At 44.3% G+C, this 24,362-nt stretch overlaps 1 protein-coding gene across 1 annotated transcript in view; it reads left to right on the forward strand.

Moving 5' to 3' along the window:
- DLG2 (discs large MAGUK scaffold protein 2) overlaps positions 1-24,362 on the forward strand; it is a 904,765-nt gene that overhangs the window by 10,370 nt on the left and 870,033 nt on the right. Inside the window, exon 3 of the mRNA XM_083499674.1 lies at positions 9,739-9,870. Within this exon, the coding sequence (XP_083355800.1) occupies positions 9,739-9,870 (132 nt within the window). The remainder of the gene's footprint in view (positions 1-9,738; positions 9,871-24,362) is intronic.

Consider the following 24,362-nt stretch of genomic DNA (forward strand, 5'->3'; position numbering starts at 1 on the left):
ACATTGGTCATTGTACAGAAAGGCAAATTCAGATCTAGTTTTCAAGGTGGCTTCTATTTACTGGCCAAGATGGACCTGCGGTCTCACTTGGTATATAAGGAAGCTTATTGTGTTCAAACGTGGTTCTCCACCTGAAGTCTTTAAGTAGTAAATTCCTGGAAAAGCTTCACTGCTTGGCTGTATAGACAGGTCCAGTTTACACAAACATATTGTGCTTATTGTGGGCAGGTGGATTAAACTGGATCTAGGAAACCCAGCCAGATGTGTGATGGGGAGAATATGTTTGCTTTATACTGCAATGCTCAAGAAAATTATTGTTTTAATGCCAGTAGAGGAGTAAAGTTTATGTCTTATATTCATGGGTGGTGGTGGGATATTATTTAACATATATAGATTGGTGCTTGTTGATAACTTTGCTTTATGGGTAAACAAATGTTGCCCTTACTTTTCAGTTCCCCATTCCCACTTAGCTCTTATGACGCGGATATTTACCAGACTGCCAGATGGGAAACATCAGGTGGCCTAAAACTGTTTTGAAAGACAATACATTTTGGCTTCGTAATATGTTATTTCTCCCTTCTAATATACCCTCCCCCCATAATAATCCCTTCCATGCTAATGGCTTTTAGGTGGCTTTTTGCAGACTTAACAAGGCAGTGGGGTCTATGTCAGAAGTCCCATGTTATTGACAAGGCTTTAATTTTCTGCTGCATCACATGACAGTCTTAGCCTGTGGCATACCATTGCCTTGCATACTGTTTGACATATAGCTCACGTTTGGATCATGGTTGTAAACAATAGCACCAAAATCTAGGGCTTATTCTCTTTGCTCTACGGGATAATCGGATGACTGAAAAACACTTAAATACAGGGATGCTGTTTGTGATTGTTCCGACAAAGAGTGATCTCACTTAGACATGGTGAGCTAGTTCGAATAGGAAGCAGCACAGCTCACCTTGCTAAGAATTTGCAGACGCAGCGGAAGAAATAAGCCATTGGGGAAGGCTGTGCCACACATTTACAACTCCATCTATTGCAGGCCATCAATTTCAGTGGGACTTAGTGCCAGAAATGTGTGAATAACACAGTAGCCTCAGAATTGGTTTAATATAGTCTCTCAATCACCACTGAGAACTATATAGTTCTGCGGGTGGGGCTGGGACAAATCAAACAGAGAAACTGCAATAAAATGTTGCAGTGTGTCATGTTCCTGTTCAGGCTTCTAGCTAGCCCATCCCTCTTCCAGAACACCCCATTCCTCCTCACCCGTTTCAATTCCTTTTCTTCTGATCGCCAACATTTCACAGCCACTGAGCATGCTCAGTCCTCATTTGAATGTTTTTGAGTTCCTCTTGTAGGATTTTTGTATTATTATTTTTTTGCAAATCTTCGGGTTTCCTTTTGGCTTCATGAGGACCATAACTCAGACAATGAGTTTACAATTAGTATATCAGATACTAAGGACTCTCCCCTTCCCACAACTGCAGCTCCCTGATTCATTGAGGAAACATCTAGCATTTCAACTCCCAGCTTAGAGAGAAGTGTTAGCTTCTAGAGACCCAGGGTAGGAGCTGAACCATCTAAAATGGCAGATCTAGCAACTCTAGGGTTGCCATATTTTGAAGAGCAAAAAAGAGGACGCTATGACAATTCTCATTTTAAATACCCTTGCTATATATGTAAGCTATAGAAGCTGTGATATATTGCTGAGGCGGGCAGGAGAAGAGAAGAGGAAAGCAAGTTTTCAACCATCAGTTATGTCTATGTCTCATCCAGAAAGTATAGCCAGACACATTTTGGCAAATTTAAAATATGCTAGCACAAAGTTGGTGTCAGTTTGCAATAGTTAGTTATGCTCTTCAGGAGCTCACAAGTAGGGATGGATTAATTTGTATACAGTCAAACCTCGGTTCCCAAACGCCTCCATTTTGGAACATTTCGGCTCCCAAACGCCAAAAACCTGGAAGCAAATCTCCGGTTTTGAATGTTTTTCTGAAGCTGAATGTACGACGTGGCTTTCGTTTGAGAGCAGGAAGCTCCTGCAACCAATCGGAAGCTGCGCCTTGGTTGTGGAGCATTTTGGAAGCCGAACGGATTTCCAGAACGGATTATGTCTGACAACCGAGGTTTGACTATTTCGGATTGTCTCAGTTTATTATTTTCCCAATCTTAAGTACAGTCCTCTGCATTTCCACATCAGTTTGCTTTTTTAAAAAAAATTCCTCATGAAATTTCATTAGCATATTTCTCCTTACACATATATCTGCATGCCTTTTTGCCTAGCAGATGCTAGCTTTGTGAAGCAATTTCCAGCAATAAAATAACACATTTTGCATGTTCTTTTCACTAGCGTGTGCATTTTGATACCCATTTTACCCTCGTAAACCCATTTTTGTACCCCTTAAATGGCTGGAGAACTTGAATAGCATTGCAAATTTTGAAGGATGACTTTTTCCCAATTTGCATATAGTTTTGGAAACTGCAAATTGAATGCCTTGAATGCCTGCCCATGAGGGTCTCAATGTTGGCGTCGCACAGACCCCAAGGTCCACCCCTGACTGGAGAACATTGGGAAAAAGCCACAAAGAGGCTGGTCTGGTTCATAGCTAAAGGTAAAGGGACCATTAGGTCCAGTTGTGACCGACTCTGGGGTTGCGGCGCTCATCTCGCTTTACTGGCCGAGGGAGCCAGCGTACAGCTTCCGGGTCATGTGGCCAGCATGACTAAGCAGCTTCTGGCTAACTAGAGCAGCGCACGGAAACACCATTTACCTTCCCGCTGGAGCGGCACCTATTTATCTACTTGCACTTTCACGTGCTTTTGAACTGCTAGGTTGGCAGGAGCAGGGACCGAGCAACGGGAGCTCACCCTGTCGCGGGGATTCGAACTGCCAACCTTCTGATCGGCAAGTCCTAGGCTCTGTGGTTTAACCCCACAGCGCCACTCCGCTATTTGCTTAGGGGAGCATATCCTGTCATGCAAAGTCTGTGGCTCAGTCACTGAACTTTGCATGCAAAAGCTCCAAGGTTCAATCCCCTGCATCCCCAGGCAGGACTGGGAGAAACCAGTTATCTGACCCTTATTATAATGCCACTCCCAGTAGGTACTGGACAGGGGTCAAAAACCAGACTTCCCATTGAGCACCTTCATAATCAACTACAGTATTCTACCGATTTACAAGCTGTGCACAATGGTGGACTTTGGGCTCTCAACTTCCAGTGGCACTGTGCGTGCCTCTTTGTGCTCCATTCTACAGAATTTTCACACTACCCTAAGGCTACCCAAGCAATTGCATATTCATGTCATGGAACTGCAGAGGGAAAACCTGAAATTACGTAAACCGCGACACAATAATAAACTCATATTTATAATGCATTTGCATTTTTTTTCCTGCTTAAGATGGATTGCTGCAGCTAAGCCACTCCAAAGCTAGACAGCATTTCTACCTTGTTAGCTAGAATTTAAAATAATCTGATTAAAACGATCCAATTGCTGGTGTGTGTTCTAGGGCTACAGTTTGCGCCACTTTAGCTGGTTAGTATTTTGCCTCTGTGTTGGCATAGGCTCGCCACCTTTCAGCACCCGAATCACAGAAATGTAGTAGATCATGGGTAGGCAAACTAAGGCCCAGGGGCTGGATCCGGCCCAATCGCCTTCTAAATCCGGCCCGCGGACGGTCCAGGAATCAGCGTGTTTTTACATGAGTAGAATGTGTCCTTTTATTTAAAATGCATCTCAGGGTTATTTGTGGGGCGTAGGAATTTGTTCATATTTTTTTTCCAAAATATAGTTCAGCCCCACACAAGGTCTGAGGGATAGTGGACTGGCCCCCTGCTGAAAAAGTTTGCTGACCCCTGTAGTAGATGAACTTTCTTACCAGGGAGATCAAGTGGAAGGCAAAGTTTTGCCTGTTTCAACACCTTCTTGCTATACTGTTATTAAAAGGCATAGGAGCCAGGAAAGTTTAAAAAGGAAAGTTGGCAACCCAAATTTGATTCCATGAAGTATGTGGGTTGGGGACCCTCTTTCCTACCCCTCAAGCTGCTGTTAGCCCCATGGTGTGGGTGTCCCCCTCTCCCACGCCAGGACTAATAAGATGTAGGGAAGATTCAGCAAACAGTGTGGAGGAAAAATAGTTATACCACACTGACCCATTCCCCCATATCCACAAAACTGGCTTGAAGGCAACCTGAGTGGAGCCTATATTTGGGCAAAGTTTAAACTTGGTTGAATACAGTACGTCTTATATGGAGTCAGGCTGTTTGTCCATTTTAGCTCAGTATTATCTAGGCTGACAGGCAGTGGCTATCGGAGGTCTCTGGCATAATCTGTTGCTGGCTATTAACTGGAGATGGCCGGGATTGAACTTGGGATCTTGTCCGTTCAGAACGTGCGTTGCATCACTGATCTATAGCTAGGGCTGAGAGACTGTACCTATTTCGGTTCTCCCGGTTTCTCATTTTTCCAATCTTAAGTTCAGTTCCCCACATTTTCACACTATTATTATTATTATTATTATTATTATTATTATTATTATTATTCCTCATGAAAACTCGTCAGCATTTTAGTGCAACTTCCTCCTAATATACACATATCTCCATGCTTTATTCCTAATACAGTGGTACTTCTGGTTACGAACTTAATTCGTTCCGGAGGTCCGTTCTTGACCTGAAACCGTTCTTAACCTGAGGTACCACTTTAGGTAATGGGGCCTCCCACTGCCGCCGTGTGATTTCTGTTGTCATCCTGAGGTAAAGTTCTTAACCTCAGGTACTACTTCCAGGTTAGCCGAGTCTGTAATCCGAGGTATTTGTAACCCGAGGTACCACTGTATACAGTTTTCAAAAGCAGTTTCATTTCCGCATGTCTCTCCACACACCCTGCGAATGTATACATTCCATGCTCACTGTACCCCATTCTATATTCAGTTTTGTGTTATGGTTATGGTTTTTCTGAATTGTTAGTTGCTTGGTATCCAAAGGTCTCCAACTGACGAATAACACTCTTAAAAAGACAAAAACAAAACAAACAGAATAAAAACAGCCCCCACAGCAGCCACAGGAAGCTTGGGCAGTGCCAAACTCTGGCAGCTACGTACAAGTTACTTGGAGAATGGCATTGCAAAATTTGGAGAAGTACAAATTTCAAAGGATGGCTGCGATTTGGTTTGCATACAGTGGTACCTCGGGTTAAGTACTTAATTCGTTCCGGAGGTCCGTACTTAACCTGAAACTGTTCTTAACCTGAAGCACCACTTTAGCTAATGGGGCATCCCGCTGCCGCTGTGCCGCCGGAGCACGATTTCTGCTCTCATACTGAAGCAAAGTTCTTAAGCGTATGTAACCTGAAGCATATGTAACCTGAGGTACCACTGTATTGTATTAGTGAGAATTAGGCAGGTTCTCCTTTAAATGAGAACTGAATGGAATTTCTCTCTCCTCCCCCCCCCACTAGTAGTGGCACTTCTTCAGAATAAAACAACCCCCCCCCCTAAATATCCCCATGGTCCCCAAACACCATTCATCAGATTGAATTCAAAGCTCTCACTCCCACCCTCGAAAGTAAAAATTGAAATATCATGAGGTTTTCTCACAGATGTCTTGTAGTTTGGCAATGAGACACTGAAAACAATTGTGTCTTTGAAAGCTGGAGAGTTGTTCTCTTTGATTGCTTTAACAACAACAACAACAACAACAACAACAATTATCAGTGGGTATATCTTGGGAAAAAGTAGATGCTTTGTAGGGGGAACTGTGGAAGGAATTTACAACTGGAGACATGCTGGGTTTTAGCACTTGAGAAATGTACATTTGAAGTAATTTCTAAGCTGTGGGCTGGGACACCCTAGACTGCAAGTGTGCTGTGGGGCCCACAAACAAACCAGAACTTTAGGTTTGCACATTTAAACTGGATTAACACCCTTTGTCCTGGAGCAATGAATCCACTGAAGATAACAGCCGTGGACTTCTTGTACTTTGAAAAAGGGTCAGGGAAAATACATGAAAAGTTGGATTGCTAATAGAAAGATGTGTAGAACCTTGTTAAGCAACATGAGGTGAATGCAGGGTCGGATTTAAGTTTAATGAGGTCCTAAGCTACTGAAGGTAATGGGGCCCTTTATATGTCCAGCTGTCGTTTGTCAACAGCAAATTGTCGCTGTTTTTTGTGTTGAATATATGCTATATGGTAATTTATGGACCTAATAGGTATCTAAAGCCATTTACACATGCAGAATGTAGGCACCCTATATATAGAAATGAGCAAACCAGTGATATTTTAGGGAGCAGGCTAGCAGGCGGGGCCCATGACTTACATCATAGGAGCCTACACAACACAAACACTGTTGCTGCATGTAGGTTTTATTTTATTTGTTTTTTATCTTATATTTTGGAAATGTACATCCAGGTTTTTTTTCCTTTAAATTTTTTTTGGGGGCCCCAAGAGAGTGGGGCCCTAAGTTATAGCTTGTTTAGCTTATACGTAAATTCGGCACTGAGGATGACAACTGTTTTGCAAACAAACCAGGATGTATGCTCAGTGAAGATAGGAAGTAATCCAACCTCCGTCTAAGATTTGTGCAAGCTAATCAGGATGAATGCTCAATCCATAAATCATCTGGAGGGGCCCAATAGAGCACAGATTTCTGCATGCACAACGGAAACTTCCCACCTCTCCTCCACCAGTGCAGCCCCTGAATCTGTTCTGGGGATTCCTATAACAGATTTGGGAGGGCATGAGGTTTGCAGAACGAGGAGGGGGGAAATTCCACTGTGCAAGTGGAAATTCTTGCATTTTTGCATCTTTTTAGTAGAATACTGCTCCTCACTCTGTGGCCCTCGGCACCTGCTGCCCGAGGCAGCTTCTTCTCTCTGTCTAATGATAGACAGAGAGACGAGGCAGCTTCTTCTCTCTGTCTAATGACCCTGGTTGCAATTGGACTCTGGTTACAAGGGAAGCATCTCTTGGGCGTCTTTAGGCTGTTTCCCTCCTGTTAGTCCAGGGAGTTTCTGGCTTAAGTATGAAATGATTGTGTGGTTTTTGAGGCTTGCAGCCAACTGATTGAGTTGCAGAGAACTTTTAAGCAGGCAGAATGGGAACGATGCTCATTTGAACCAAGAGAAAGAGTGTAAAATTAATTACAAATGCAAATATGTTTGAGTCCTAAGAATAGCTGCCTTTGTAGCTAACTGTGCACTATAAATATCCAAGGTAGAGCTAATCATCTATTCTCACCCAGTGAAGGGAAAGAATCCTCAAAAGCTCCTACAATCAGATGAGGGTCTTACATAAGTAGGGTTGCCAACTGACCAGAAAAAAGCAGCTCAGCCTACTCCTGTGCTTATAACAGAGGAGTGTGTTGGAATCATTTGAAAACCCAACAATTACCTGTTAATTGCTGCTGATTAAACTACTATCAACTGGACTCAAAAAGTTAGAAACCCTATACACAAATACGACATTTACTTTAATTGGTAGCTTCTTTAATCCTACAGCATTTAGTCAACAAATTACCCTTGGTAATGTGTTGCAGAGATAGTTTTGTGAGATTTATTTGTGTGTGTTGTTCTTATCATTTGACAATATTTAATCTGTAAGTATGTGTGGGAAAGGAGCTACATTTTTTGTTTTGTTTTCCATTTTACATCAATAGTCAAGGTTTTGTGGAGTGACAACAGAGTTGCAAGAGCTTAGTCAACAAGCTGAAAGAGGAAATGAGGTCTTCAGTTCAAATATAAAAACTAAATTGTTTGTCGGGAGCCAAATAGTGAATAAGATCATGGGTTTGGATTCTGGGTCCAATTTCAAGCGTCACCTCCAGATGGCAACCCCCCCCCCCAACACTTCAAGGATTCAGAAGTAGGAGGAGGGATTGAGAACAGAAGAATATAGTCTTTCATTGTTTACAGAAGAAAACTGTTACTGAAATACGTGATGCTATTGTGTTTTGGGGGTTGAGGTATTATGGTGTTGGCCTGGAGTTCCCAAGCAGTGTTGATTATAACACAACATTTTAGGACTGGTGACCTAAAGGACACCTATAGTGGGGCAAAAAGCCATTATCTTGATTCAGACCACAGATGATAGAATTGAACTGCTTCATGAATTCTGAGCCATCAATTTCACAGTAGAGTCTCCTTTGAAGGGTTATCAAGCAGCCAATACTGATCAGTAAAGTAATGTATCAGGTAACCAGGATTGTTTGTTACCTGTTGTTGATAAATCTCCATTTTGCATCTATTTTTGCCCTTTGGGGATGCTTTGCTAAAATGTTCTTGGTGTGAGTTGCTAGAGCTGTCATCCTCCAGGGTTCAGCATTCAGCCCCGCATGTTTAGAATTGCAGAATCATAGAATTGTAGAGTTGGAAGGGACAACAAGGGTCATCCAGTTCAACCCCCTGCAATTCAGGAATCCTTCGCCCAACATGGGGCTTGAACCCACAACCCTGAGATTAAGAGTCTCGTGCTCTACTGCCTGAGCTATCCACATGCAGAGCCCAATAAAAACCACCGTATTGGAATCTGTAAATATAAATGTATAGGGAGAACTGCCCTTAGCTATACATTACAGGAGATGCACTGGTCCACATCTTTCCCACACGGTCCCCCTGGTGATGTCTCGTAAAAGTGACATGTCATGTGATGTCATCATGGTCAGCATCCCTCCTCTCCAGTTCATTGATCACTGTATGTAGGAGGTGGGGAAACAAATGACTTCCTTTTACCAGGGACAGGAGCTGTGCATCCTGTGTAATAAATATCTAGGTAGGCCTTTAGATGGTTTGCAAACCCAAGAATTCTCCAAAGCATAGCTAATGCAAGTCATGCTTCTTAGCTGTGCCTTGAAATCTCCCAACGCCACTTCATTTCCTATTTATCCAAGGCCTGGCCTCTTAAAATAATCATATATTCATGGCAGACTTTGGAGCACTGATTCATTTTTGAAGTGGTTTTTGGCGCTGGACCAGTTGCTTGCCTCTCTAGTGTGTTATTTTGCGCTGAAATCCCAGCATAGGGAAGTCAATGGGAAATTCTGAGAACCAGCCGACACCAAATCACTAGGAAGAAACCTGAAAAGGAGATCTAAGGCGTTTTACACAGTGAATATTCTTGCTGCATTTCAAGTCAAATTTGCCCATCACTGTACACATACCCATGGGCTGATGTGTGTTGAAGTCACCTGCCGTGGGTGGAGTCTGGGGGGTGATTTCCTCACCTGATGGAATTGCCTGCTTGGTTTCCCACCCTGACCTCCGCCTTTGGAAATTGTGATGGAAAGGAAGGCTTCACATACCTGAGATTCAGCGTGCTTCAAGTAAGAATACTGTGCTCAAGATCGCTTGAAGTTGACTTGAGGGAAGCCACGTCAAAATGCAGTAGTTTACTAGAAATTGCAGGATAGGTCTGGATCCTGTGTAATCTCATGTGTACATGGATGCCCTACTTGGGGCAAGGTCTTCAGAAGCTGCTGCAGGGAAGAGATGGAGTATGGCCACTTTGAGGATTGGGAGGACTATGATTTCCACAGCTGTTGCAGCAAACTTCATTGTGCTGTACTTTGATTCTGATGATGGTTTTATTGTATGGTTGCTTTATTTAATGTGTGGTGCTTCTATTCCCTCTCATCGGTCAATCAATAATCTGTTCCTGCTTCTCCTCCCCCTCCTCTGTTTTGTTACTCTCAGCGTTTTCAACCCAGTTAACTACTTTTATAACGTTGGGTATTTTTATTTATTGTAGACACGGATCGAGCTTTAGCACTTCTGGAAGATTATTGCAAGAAGCTGAAAAAGCCAGAAGAGCAGCCACTGAAAAAGGCCATTAAAAAGGTGATGGGCATCTTTAAAAGCAGCTTATTCCAGGCATTGCTAGGTACGTAAATCCGGCTAATGCTTATTTTTTCTTCATGGTTGTTATGATTCATGCAATTAGGTGCTGAAGATGGATGGCTCTTAGATGATTCTCATAGATTGGCTTGGTTAATGGGGTCAGGTGAACAACTAGCCTGATGTGGGGATGTTCCATGTGGAGTCCGGTTTATTAACTATGGTTGCTGTAGGTGGTAATCACCATAAAGTAAAGAATTTGAAAGACCCTCTTCTTCCCTGTAGATCAGTTCAGGGCTTAAGACAACAGAGGTGGAGGTTCTGATGATTCTACTACTCTCAGACATTTGGAAGTGAGCAATGGCAGCTTGTTAGAGAGCCTTCTGGGTGATGGTTCCAAAAATGTGGAGCTTCCTCTCTACAGAGGAGGGGACACCATATCTTTCCAGCTTCTGTTGTTTGCTGAAGATACACTTGCCCTCCTGAAAATTGAAAAACGTGTTTTGGTGCCTCTCTTGGCAGAAAACCTGACCTACCTATTTTTGATTCTAGTATTACAGGTGTTTGTTTGTTTGTTTAACTGTCCTATCTGTTTTTATATGCTGTAATTTGCTTCTCATGAAGGGTGGGTTAGAAATACAATGAAAATAAATGGTGATGTGGAACTTTTCTCACTCTCTCATTTTCCTGATGTAAATGATCCTGCCACCCTGCCAAGCTTCTGTCTGCTCTATTATGTGTACCTATAAGCTTCCCTGATGGGGCAAATAGAAACTTTGGGGAAAATGTTTTACGTTGGGAAAATGATTCAGTTTTGATGTTGGGGGCACAGTTGCCACTTGACAAAATTTAGAGGTGGAGGATTTGATAATGGATCTCCAATGGCCAAAAGAGGAGGTTGAAGATATGCTTTGCTGTGACTCTGGGAGCCAGAGAGATTGTTCTGTTGAATATGCCCGCCCTTGGAGCTAGTAAGTGTCCGATGGTTTTGATAGGGACAGGCAGTCACCTCCCTGTTTGCTCTGAAAGTGTTCAGAGAGTTGAGTGCTGTGATTTAAGAAAAAGAAGAAGAAATTGTAGCGACCACCATCACCTCCTCCTCCTCTCCTTCCATAAGACCAAATAACTGACCATGGGAAAAGTGGAGATGGAAGTAGCAGGTGGTTGTTGAGAACTTCTGGATTGTCTGTTCCAACCAGAATCCCTGGTGGGAATCTGATGCTCTGGAGCTTTTACTTTGAAAGAAATGGGAGGTGGAGTGTTTGTGTGATTCTGGGTCTGTTCCCGGTCACCGATCGGTGCTTCCATAGACTTGGCAGAGTGCCTTTTCCTATCACCCTCTCCACTTCCTCCTTCCTCACGACATGTCTGTTGGCATCAGGGAAGGAGAATGAGTAGGAAGTGGTGAAAGGCCCTTGGAGAGGGTCTTACAGAGGTGGACATAGTTCTTTTCTGATCCTCCTTGGAAGAATTCAAGCAGGTATCACCTTGTGGTTGAAATTCAGCTCTAGTCTTGGAGACAGAAGGTGACAGCCATCTCTCTTGTTTGTCTGTATGTACAGGGCATAAATTTTCATGTCAATCAGTGCATGTTTTGTCCTTGAGGGAATGCTGCTAATATATTTCCCCCTAAAATGCTTGCTTTCAAAATTGCTACAAAAGTGGTGTTGTTGTTTCCTGTGATTTTGGGTTTTTCTTGGGGTAGCTAAGATGTTTTGTAAGTGAGAAAAAGGAGAATTGCTTGAACCAAAGCTTTCCTTCCATTGTGCTGTTCATCACTCGTTGCGATAAACAGGAAAGAAGTTTCCCAGCCTGTTGATTTAATGTTTTTTTATATCTATAAAAAAAAACCACAAATGCATTTATTCTCTCCATCCACCCACTTGAGATGACCTTTCTTCACTCCCGAGGTGCTTTTAAAATTTTATTACGGAGATTTTGGAATGGCGAAACATGCATAATCTCTCATTACAAAATTGTTTTGCTCTTTGAATGCCTTGGATTGGCTGATACTCAATAAGTGACTGTGCAACCGTATTCCAAGGTTGTAAGAGGATGCCGTTACATAATAAAACCTGATTATTATATAATCGTTACATATAATAATCACACTTCTGACATCTGTTTGGGACCACGTTTGATAGGCTGCCTCATAATGCGTTTCTGCATTAAAATTCACACTAATGTCATATGGTCCCTGTAATGTGTGTGGGTTGCTCGTGCGTAAGTTGCCGCCTCTCCAGGCTTTGTTGCCTTGCTAAACCTTTCAGTCTGGGCAGCCCTTCACTTTGTGGCTGCCTCAGTCGCTAGCAGAATCCGTCAGTGGGCGTTTCTTAAATCTTTTCCAACATAAAAGTTGTTTGACACCCAGTCTCCTCCTACTCTCTCTGCGCAGAAGTCTTCTGCGCAGGGTGGGCGTGGGTAGCGGAGGACCCGTGCTCTCCCTGCTGGTGTCCGGTGAAGAGTCCTGGAGCCCTCTCGCCGATTCCTCCATCAGCCCCTCTATATCCCTGGTGTTGCGCTGATTTGCTTCCCCATCTGCGGAGCTGCCTCTCTCCCTGCTGGGCCCTTCTCCAGCATCATTTGAGAGCCTTCCCTCTGCCTCCAGCTCCGATGTCAGTTCCCTGACAGTCCCTGTGCTTTCGTCCCTTTTTTTTTTTAATCTGTTGTGCGTTCGTCAATTTTTGTCCTGAAAAGTTGCTTATAACTCTGAATATTCACAGTGCTTGTGGCAGGATACAAATGTTAAAATCTAACAAAACAGAACCAAAGAAGAAGCCAAAACCTCACCAGTAAAACACACACCACAGCAACAACAACAGCAGCGAACAAAATAACTCAAAGTTTAAACTTGTAAAAGTTTCTCTACTCTCCAAAAGCTAATATTTTTAAAGGCGAGCGTTTCACTTAAGAAAAACCAAAGCAAACGTTAAGAGAGTTGGGAGTGAGGAAGATGCAGAATTGCCTTGAGGTGGCGGTTTGGAAGGTGATTAATAAATCCAAGTTAATAATAATGAATAATGCACCAGCTAGGCCTGAAGGTTTTAACTGGGATGGGTGTGATCAGTCTTCCTGCTTACTCTGCATCCAAGATCCTTCCTGCTTTCTCTTCTTGGGCTCTTTATCTTTAAATCATACTCTGAAGAGCAGAAAGCCATTCAAATGAAGGAGCCTTCAAAGAGAGGGCTGAGGACAAATGGTCCCTTAATTCCTCTCCCATTGTGGTTTCCCAACAACTGATACAAAGAGGCAAACTGCCTCTGAACATATATGAAGAGCACTGCTGGTTGAGGCCAATGACCCACGTAGTCCAGAATTCTGTCATCTTAGTGTCCGACCAGATGTCTATGGGAAGCTCATAAGAAGGACGTGAGCGCAACAGTGCTCTCCTCACTTGCAATTCTCAAATATTGTTATAATAACAGTAACAATCCCCCACTCATCCGACTGGGTTTCCCCACTGGGCATACCATTTCTACTACCGTGGAGGCAGAACATAGCCATCGTGTTTAGCAGTGACTGGTAGCCTTATTCTCTCAATTTCTCATTTTACCTATCTTAAATTCAGTTCTCTGCGTTTCTGCAGTGATTTGCAATTTCTTTAAAAATCCTCATGAAAATTTGCCATAACTTTAGTGCAATTTTCTCCTCATACCTGTAGACACATTTCATGCAAACAATGTTCCTCGAGATATTTTTTCATATTTTATTTACACGAATGTGGTCATTTCTAACATACCCTTTTCCCTAATGCATGCATGACTGTGCGCATTGATGGAGATCCGCATCACAAAAAAATTGAGAAGTGCGAATTTTGTAGGGTGATAGGGTTTCAGTTCGCTTATTGGTTTGAGAAGTGCGAATTAAGGAGTTTCTCATTAAAATGCAAATGAAACTGAATTTGTCTCCCATGCCTAAGGGTGGGGCCGGCTGCAGTTCCAGAAAATGTGCAGGCGTGCTGTGTGGTGACCCCAGAACTGCGACTAGGATTTTTGGAGGTGCAGCTTTTAATTATGGGTAGGGAAAACCCCACAAATACTGGGGCCTGGATTTCCTTTCGCTTTGCATTCAGCCCCTGAACCTTAGTAGAGATGCTTCTAAGCAGCATAATCTTTTAAGACGTATCATGTTTCCCTAGCAGAGGAATCAGGGCTCATTACTAGGTTGCTGTAAGAGTAATAAATATGAATGAGGCCTTGATTATAGAAACAGATGAATAATTGAAATGGAGAACTGAGAGGCTGGCAGTGCCGTGGCTAGAGGGCAGTTTATCAGAGGATGCTCTATGATATATAATAAGTGCCATCTTGGCAATCTCAATCCACTCAGCCATGCTGCACCAAAACAGGCATCCTACATTGGCTGGCTGTGGTCTTCACAACCATCGAAGAAATGAAACATATATTCTACTTTTTATATATAATACCCCGCCCATCTGGCTGGGTTTCCGCAGCCACTCTGGGAGGCTCCCAACAGAATATTAAAAACACGATAAAATATCAAACATTAAAAACTTCCCTAAACAGGGCTGCCTTTAGATGTCTTCTAAAGGTCTGGTGGTAGTTCTTCTCTTTGACATCTGGTGGGAGGGCGTTCCACAGGGCGGGTGCCACCACTGAGAAGGCCCTCTGCCTGGTTTTCTGTAACCTCACTTCTCAGAGGGAGGGAACCGCCAGGAGGCCCTCGTCACTGGACCTCAGTGTCTGGGTTCAACAATGGGAGTGGAGACGCTCCTTCAGGTATACTGGGCCGAGGCCGTTTAGGGCTTTCAAGGTCAGCACCAACACTTTGAATTAAGGTCAGAAACATACTGGGAGCCAATGTAGGTCTTTCAGGACTGGTGTTATATGGTCTCAGCAGCCACTCCGAGGCAAAAGTAGGCAGGGCAACAGCTGTGTTCCTTAGCTCGGTACCGAAGACCCATGCAAAAGTCACAGGTTTCTGACAACAGCATGCATTTCTTCACCTGGCCGAGCATGATGTATTGCCATACTTCAAGGACACATTCCAGTGAGGCGAAAAGGCACGGCCAATGGGGCAAGGGCGCTTCCCAGCCAAATAAATCCACACGGTAGAAAGCAACCTTTTCATTGTCAAAGATAACATCTATAGTCGCTTCTGTAGAGCTCTGGATATCTTTGCACACCAATCTAGTGTCTAGGCAGTGTCAGGGACTGGCTGGATGGCAAAGAGTGGTGGGAGATGACAAGTCAAGATCCCCACCCCCCAGGGAGGACACAGAGGGGGAAGCGGGAGGCTTGAGTGAACACAGGGGCTCAGAATAAGAAAGCCGTTCAAGGGACAGGGCTGGGCGTCGAGGGACTCAATACGAGTGCAGACTCTGACAGAGAGGAGCCAGATGCTGTTTCGGTTGCTCAGCGGCTGGGCAATCCCTCTGCAACTACTTCTCCACTGATACCTACGTCACAAAGAGTCTTGCACATTGCTGAGCCATGGGCCAGACTGGTCCAGAGGGGGGTTCCTCCCCCTTGCAGCATTTTACAACAGCTTGGGACGAGTTTAGGAGGAGAGGGCTAGAGAGGGACCAGATTAGCCTAGAATGAACTCAGTTGTGTTTTTACTTTTGTGAATAACAGGTGATTGCACGTCACGTCTCAAGTCCCCTTTCCTGACCTGTGGATGAACCAGCCGTCCTGACAGCCCCTTGATAGGCAGCTATTCCCAGGTCAGAGCAGTTGCCACAACAGGGGACCATTTTAAGTACCATCCACCAGTTTAGGCACCTTCCCCCAACTGACTGCCTACATGCAGCCAGAGGCTATGCCTGCGTGGAAGCGTCCTCTGCTCATCCCTTTTCACCCCCTTCCTGGTTCTGGGAGAAAGTGGCGCAGAAGAGGGTGGGGAAGCCCTTCCAACCCACCCTCTGCTCCACCCTCCAGCTCTGAAGCTTCCCCTGCCTCAGACTCTTGCCTTATGGCTGATACAGGTCCCCCCAAATCACTGACCCTGCCTGCTGAGTCAGAATCCAGCCCCGCTTCCCCTGCTGCACACTCATCAGTGTCTTGCCCGTCCCTGACATTGGCATGGCTTGGAGAGGGTCCTGGGGTCCAGATAGAGTTCCCTGTGCCTTGGCTTCCTGTCCCTGCCTTAAAAGGGCAATGGTGGAAGGGGTAGGTGGGGGATCTGAATGGGGAGGAAAAAAATGATGCAGGTAGCGTGTCAAGAATTGCATGTCTGCTTCTCCCCACTGTTGGGGGAAAAACAACAACATTGCATGCAGAAAGCTAGTGTATCAGGGAGAAGAATTCAGTCGAACCTCCCTGGCATTCTGTTTCTCTGCAGCCACACCTCTCCGTCTCTGATACACCACATAACATTTCTCTCACCCGCAGGAAGGTGGACTCTCCTTCCTTGGAGGTTTTTAAGCAGAGGTTGGATCGTCATCTCTCAGGGATGCTTTGGTTGAGATGCCTGCATTGCAGGGGTTGGACTAGATGACCCTTGGGGTCCCTTCCAGTTCTATAATTCTATGATTCTGTTATATTTCCCCACCTTCTCTCAGCCCGAGTGCATTTCTCCCTCTCTCTCGCAGGCCTCACATGCAGGCCACAAACATGCAATACCTCCCCCTTCTCCCCCTCCCTGTCTCTCTTTCTAAATTTTTTTTATTTATGATTTTCAATTTTATACATTTCAATAATTTTACATTCAACTTAACATTTCAAAACTTGACTTCCTTCCCCTTCTTTCCGCTGTTCCTTGAATTTATTTTTAATATTTTCCGCATATCCAAATTATCTTCATTTGCTTATTTATTCATCTAGTTTAAATATATACTATTATAAAACTGCAGGTTATTACAATAATCCTGCCAGTGTTCTTAACTGTTTACAGTTTATTTGTAAATATTCAATAAACCATTTCCATTCTTTTAAAAAAAGTTTGTTACCTTGATTTCCTATTTTTCTGGTAAGTTTCAACATTTCTGCATATTCCGTAAGTTTCTGTATGCATTCTTCCTTTGCTGGGACTTCTTCTTCTTTCTGTTTTTGGACAGGTAACATACTTGCTGCTGTAGTTGCATACAATAATAGGTTTCTATACAATTTAGGTAGTTCTGTCCCTATAATTCCCCAAAGAAAAGCTTCTGGTTTTTTATTGTTGCTGTTGTTGTTTTACAAAAGTTACTTTAAACATCTTTTTCAATTCATTATATATCATTTCTCAGTAAGCTTTAACCTTACTACAAGACCACCACATAAGATAAAAATCTTCTTTCTCTTTACATTTCCAACAACATTTGGATTTATACATTTAGACATTTCTGCCAATACCCTGCCTCTCTTACCAAGTGCATCCCTCGTGGTCACAACAAACACACATCAAGTGTACTTGAGCAACTGCCACATGCATTCAGAAAACCCCCTCCATGGGCAAAGGAAGTGAGCAAATGGGGTGATTTCTGACACCGCTTCCTCCCTGCACCCAGACATTGCAAAAAAGAGCCCCATCATGGGTTAGTGAAGACAATACTGAGCAAGATGGACCAATGGTCTGAGTGGGTATAAGGCAACTTCCTGTGTTCCTATTATTACCCCCCTATATTGCTGGTGGGACACGGGTGGCGCTGTGGCTTGCCGATCAGAAAGTCGGCGGTTCGAATCCCCGCGGCAGGGTGAGCTCCCGTTGTTCAGTCCCTGCTCCTGCCAACCTAGCAGTTCGAAAGCACGCCAAAGTGCAAGTAGATAAATAGGAACCGCTCCAGCGGGAAGGTAAATAGTGCTTCCGTGTGCTGCTGTGGTTCACCAGAAGCGGCTTAGTCATGCTGGCCACATGACCCAGAAGCTGTCTGCGGACAAACGCCGGCTCCCTTGGCCTATAGAGCGAGATGAGCGCACAACCCCAGAGTCGGTCACGACTGGACCTAATGGTCAGGGGTCCCTTTACACTTACATATTGCTGGTGGGGTGGGGGAACTTGAGGCTGAGACAGTGACTTCCCAAGTAAGTTTCTGGTTGAGCTTAGATTCAGACGGCGGATTTCCTGATTCGTAGCTCAGCCCCTACTAAGCCACCATGCAACACCAGCTAACTAGATGAATAAGCAGGCACAATATTTGTAGATTCTCCTCCTCTTCCTCCTCCTCCTCCTCCTCTCAGCCACCTTTTTGCTGTGTACATTTATCATTAAGAAAAGTGCATGGTTTTCCAGCTTAGGGAGCTGTGCTGGGGAATGAGAAGATTTATATGTGGATATGTGTGTGAGCGCACAGAGTGCATTTGTGCGGAATCATCTCTATAAAACATCATTTTGTTTTGAGCGGGAATTAATGCTCCGCAAATAGCTGTAATCATCTTACGCAGCATTAGGTAAAATCTAATCTCTATAGGGTTTTTTCTAAAACGCAGATAAACCCTGCCTCTAAAGGACGGCGCATTTCCCGGACCCTTTCAAAACACACACACATGCCAGCTCCATTCTCGAGCTTGTGTAACCTCCCTCTGCGTTTTTCAAAACTGGGGCATTTGCAGCGTTGCCGTGAACTGAAAATTTACACTTTCAGCTTTTCTTGGCACACGATCTTCCCGGCAGCGGCAAGAACAAGAGAAAATCCACCGTATCTAGTTTGCGTGCGTGCTTTTGGAACAGAAGACTGACGCAAAGAGGCACTGTGGCACTTTTTGTGGCTGGCAGTGTAGCTTACGTACATCAAGTTTATGTGTGCACATTTCATTTTATTCATTTGAAGTGCGCCGGGGGCACTACAGATGCTGTTGCACTCCACTTCCCATAAACTCCAGCCAGCATGGTCAGTGACCAGGGATGATGGGAGTTCTGGCACTTTGTACACCTCCTCCCAGCAACTCCTGCAGGCAAGCTGATGTCAAACTGCTATCCTTTGGACTACATCAGCAAGGCCTAGAGAGGGGCCTTGATGTCTGGGCAGCCCAGGACCTCCATACACACTGCCTAAGCTTGCGTCCCGAGAAGGTCACTTCAGTGCTGCTATTGCAGAGGTTTGACTTCACCCCCGGAAGTGCACTCCATTGTCTCTTGAGACAGATGGATGCCAACGACAACAACAACAACAACAACAACAACAACAACCCCTTCAGTTGTGTGTGTGGTTTTCAAGGACTCTTTGTTTATTGGCACTGGCTATCACCAGTGAGGGACATGACTGGCGTTGTGGGTTAAACCACAGAGCCTAGGACTTGCTGTTCAGAAGGTCGGCAGTTCGAATCCCCGCGACGGGTTGAGCTCCCGTTGCTCGGTCCCTGCTCCTGCCAACCCAGCAGTTCGAAAGCATGTCAAAGTGCAAGTAGATAAATAGGTACTGCTCCAGTGGGAAGGTAAATGGTGTTTCCGTGTGCTGCTCTGGTTCGCCAGAAGCGGCTTAGTCATGCTGGCCACATGACCCGGAAGCTGTACGCTGGCTCCCTCGGCCAATAAAGCGAGATGAACACCGCAACCCCAGTCGGCCACAACTGGACATAATGGTCAGGGGTCCCTTTACCTTTACTTATCACCAGTGAAATTTATCAAGGACCTTTTTAAAGGCAGTTATCTTTTAAAAATAAAAAAGGACACCTTCCTACCTCTAAACAGGATTGCATGGCTATCCTACAAATAACAACAACAACAACAACAACAACAACAACAACAACAATAATAAATAATAATAAATAATAATAATTTATTATTTATTCTCCACCCATCTGGCTGGGTTTCCCCAGCCACTCTGGGCAGCTTCCAACCGAATATTAAAAACAATACAGCGTCAGACATTAAAAACTTCCCTAAACAGGGCCGCCTTCAATTGTCTTTTAAAAGTAAAATAGTTGTTTATTGCCTTGACATCTGGTAGGAGGGCGTTCCACAGGACAGGCGCCACTACTGAGAAGGCCCTCTGCCTGGTTCCCTGTAACCTCACTTCTCGCAATGAGGGAACCGCCAGGAGGCCCTCGGCACTAGACCTCAGTGTCTGGGCTGAACGATGGGGGTGGAGACGCTCCTTCAGGTATACCTGACCGAGGCCATTTAGGGCTTTAAAGGTCAGCACCAACACTTTGAATTGTGCTTGGAAACGTACTTGGCTAAAATGGGATAGGTGCACCCTTTGAACTGATGATCTAGATAAGCCTTTATCATCTCAAAGGAGCATCATTTTTATTTTCCAACTTGAGCAGTCATTTAATAGCAGAACTTAACTTTCAAGGGCGGCTTTTATCTTGAGTGAAAAGTCCCAACCGCCATCTTCATTTCATAAGCTAAACTGTCCTAAAAAAACTTAAGCTTGAATTTTTGCATAGCCCCTCCCCTGAAGGCTCCTCTCTGGAGTAGAAAAACGACACTCCTGCAAATGATCTCAGGCAGCCAGATCTCTCTTCTTCTTCTTCTTCTTTTTTTCTCCCTGTCAGGTATGCAGCCAAATTATAGCTTACTGAAATCTGTGTTCTTCTTGCTGGTTCCTGAATAGCACCTGAAAAAATGTCAAGGAAGATGTTGTAAAACACCCACTTGGATGTTCTTTGAGATTTTGCCAAAGGCTAGATTGTGATAGAGACGACTTGCAGTTGCTTGAAAAAGTATTTGGAAGGAACAGAGAATTCATCATTTTTCAAAGCAGGCCCAGGCCGAATTCCCATATACCTTAATACTCAAAGACCCCAAAGAATCATAGAATTGTAGAGTTGGAAGGGACACCAAGGGACATCTAGTCCAACCCCCTGCAATGCTGGAATCTCAGCTAGATCATACATTACAGATGACCATTCAACTGAAGGAGCGTCTATCACATCTCATGGGAGTCTGTTCAATAGTATCACTACCTTTGCACAATGGTCTTGACACACCTCACCTCAGCACATCTCTGCTGCTGGACCAGTCTGACTTAATTCCCATTGGCTAAATTCATACGTGACACTCAGTCATAGGTTGTTTAATAAACCACAAATTGTCCCCCAGACGATCAAACAAACCCTGAATTGTTTCTCCAAAGTTAGGTTTGTTTCCTAGGAGCCTTTGTTGGTGACTGTCTTGTCCTGGAGGCATCAAACCACGAGTTAAGGAAAGTGCTGGGTTCACACGTAATGCCAGACTGTAGTTAAGGCAAAGCATGATTTGTAAGCCAGCAACAAACCATAGCTTCAGATTGTGGTTTGTTGGCAGTAAACAAATCACAGTTAAGTCACTGGGCAGGATTCATTTGTAATGCTAAGCCATGGTTTAGGAGACTGAAGTCAGGTGATTGATGGGGTGGGGGTGGGTCCTGCCCTCCTGTCGAAGTTTGCTTGTAGGGTGAGGGGACCAAAAAGCTTTCCCCACCCTTGACTTATTCTTTCAGCTTCAGCCTTTCTACGTACCACAACTCAACACTACAGGGTTGTTGTAAAGTTAGAGACGATGGATGTGAACTATTCTGAATGCTCGAAAAAGCTCCTGTGTAAAAGTTAAATATTCAATGTTAGTGTCATTATCTGGTTAGTTTTGTTCGTAGCCCAACTTAATTGTAGGCACAAGAGAAGTTTTTATAGAGGTCTACGCGTTAACGTGATTTAGGAAAGGGAAAGGGTCATGTTAACGGCGCAATCCCATTTGTGTCTACTCAGAAGTAAGCCCCACTGAGTTCAACAGGATAAGTGTGTATAGGATTGCAGCCCAAAAGCACCACAGATTTCAGCTCACTGAAATCAATTGCCGTGCCTATAAAAATTTCTCGATAGGGAATGACGTCTCTAATTAATCTCATGTGATAGTGGGAAGTGTGGATTTATGGCCTTGATCGCAGCACAAAACTCGAATCAGCCTTTATTTGCTGCTTTTAGCCAAATATAGCCCTTTCTGGCTAGTCATGTGAGAGCGGAAAAGAGAAATCATCAAGTAATATTTTTAGATAATCCTGCCTTAACTTGAAATGTTGCTGATAGCACAATTCAAACCAAGATAATGAAGAAAACCAGAAGGAACGAGGAGGCAGATAATATGTAAGCCTTGGGACACAAGGCTGCTGAGCTACTTATTAGAGTGTGGCGGGGCACACACACACACACACACACACACACACACAGACATCCCTACACAAGTTGTGTTTAGGAGTCCTGATGCCCAGCTTCAAAGTGGCAGTGTCTGGATTCCAAGGGAGACCCAGCCATTCTTTACACTTAATACAGTTTTTTATCTGGATGTTATGGCTTTAGTGCAGGGGTTATCAACCTTTTTGAGCCAGTGGGCATATCTTGACATTTTGAGCAAGTGTCATTGTGGGCCCCAGTTACAAAATGGCTGCCATGGGATGTGTGTGTGGTAAGTGGCGTAAAACAAAATGGCAGCTTTGAGGGGAGGGATGCCATGAAACAAAATGGTTGCACAGTCTAGGAGAAGAGACAGGAGGACAAAACGATGTGGGCATGTCTACATCAGCCAACGTCGCGATTCCTGTTCAGAACGTAATGTCCATTCCTGGCATTCAGTGAAAAATGGGCATTTTAAGGGCGAGTTTTCCATGTAGGAAAGGCTGGGACACTGCAAACAGGAACTGAGCAGGAAGAGCAAACAGTCTGTCATGCACTGTGGATTTTTGAGGGAGTATTCACAGAGATGTTTTACGGGCGCCATAGAAGTATTTGAAGGCACACTGGCACCTCTGCATGCAACGTTGGCAACCCTTGCTTTTGTAGCTATTAAGCAACATATCCTCCATCATTCAGCTTTGGTCAAACCTCACCTGGTATATGGTGAGGGACTGTAGAGAAGGTGGGGGGCAGTTCTGTTGCATAAGATGAAACCTGTAATTTAACAGTAGTTTTGGATACAACCCTGTATTTCCACCCTTTGCATGAATAAAGATAATCATCTTAAAATACCGTATTTATTGCACCATAACACTCCCTTTTTTCCTCCTAGAAAGTAAGGGGAAATGTCTGTGCGTGTTATGGAGCGAATGCCTGTGGGTGGCAGGGGGGATCTGCTGCAGTCGTGAGCAGAGGATCCATGGTTCCCCTTCCTTCCCTCCTCCGTGGTTACAAAGCATGGATCCACATGGATCCTCAGGATTTTTGCATTGGGCTACTCCAAACTCACTGTCAGATCACATGTCTGTGGCCACAGCATGAACCACAAAAATCATATATCCACTATTTCGTTTAGAATATTTTTTTTCTTGTTTTCCTCCTCTAAAAACTACGTGCGTGTTATGGTCTGGAGCGTGTTATAGAGCGAAAAATACGGTAGGTGCTGAATGAGAGTGAACAAAGATAATTTGCTGACCACTCAAGGAGAGTCAAGTCTGGCAAAGCAGCTTACTCTATGGTCTTAACCACTTCATGCATTAACTAGAGCTATAAGCATACATGAAGCTGAATTTCCCACGACTTGTGTCAGAAATTTTTCTGCTAATATTTGAAAATTTCCCGATGCTCTAGAAAGTGATTTGATTTAGTACATTTAGGATGCAATTTCCTAAATCTTGCAAGAAATGAGCCCCTAAGGGTACAGTGGATCTGTGACTCAGCCTGCTGATTCCTGGCTGAGCATGTGTGCTAAGTCCCCAACCCCAGCTCAGTTGACCATATGATAGACTTGGTCATTCTGGTTGGGGCTCAGCCAGCGTAAGTCTCCCCAAAGAGGCATGTTGGGGGTGGGCCTACAGAACGGGGACTTAGGCTGGATCCTAAGCCCGTTCAGTTTGGTAATGTGACCTAACAACCCAGCAAATCACACTACATTAAAAACTTTCCCCTCTCCTGTGTGTCGGCTGAGCAGTAGCAGCAGCCCCAATGCTGACTGGGGATTAGATCTGGTGTAACTTTATGCCGACTTAATTTACAGCCATGTTCTTTATGCCAGGTTCTTGCGCATAGGCTTGCTCCCTAATTTACTTGCATTACTTGCTCATGTTGCTCTGTCCCAGCTTCTGCCAACCTAGCCGTTCGAAAGCATACCAGTGCAAGTATCATAGGTACCACTGCAGAGAGAAGGTAAACAGCGTTTCCATGCATTCTGGCTTCCATCACTGTGTCCTGTTGTGCCAGAAGCATTATAATTATGCTGGCCACATGACCCGGAAAGCTATCTGTGAACAAACACCGGCTCCCTTGGCCTGAAAGTGAGATGAGCGCCACAACCCCATAGCTGCCTTTGACTGGACTTAACCATCCAGGGGTCCTTTACCTTTTACCTTACCTGCATTTAGTAAGCAAATCTAGAAACTCCGAAACTGCCAAGCTCACCTAATATCTTGATGGCATTTGGCAACTATTCATTGCTACAAATAAACTTACAAAACGGGAAATTCCCTGAGTAAAATAAAGCGGTGAGGTGGGGCGAATACATTCCCATTCAGTGCAGTGCTAGATATCCAGTCAGCCATCAATGCACTATGTACATAGCAGACAGAAAAGGCCTTGGCAAATTCATGGAAGATAAGTCTATTAATTAGTTATTAGCCGTGATAATTAAGTGTTCAAGGGAGCAGAGGCTGAAAGACAGTTGTTCGCTAAAGCCCCCAGTGAGTTCACAGCTGAGATTGGAAGTACTACACTGCGCCAGTGGAGTCCCATGAACTCCCTGCAGGGG

Source organism: Podarcis liolepis, assembly GCF_965112155.1.
Source record: "Podarcis liolepis genome assembly, chromosome: 4".
In the NCBI taxonomy this organism is placed as follows: domain Eukaryota; kingdom Metazoa; phylum Chordata; class Lepidosauria; order Squamata; family Lacertidae; genus Podarcis; species Podarcis liolepis.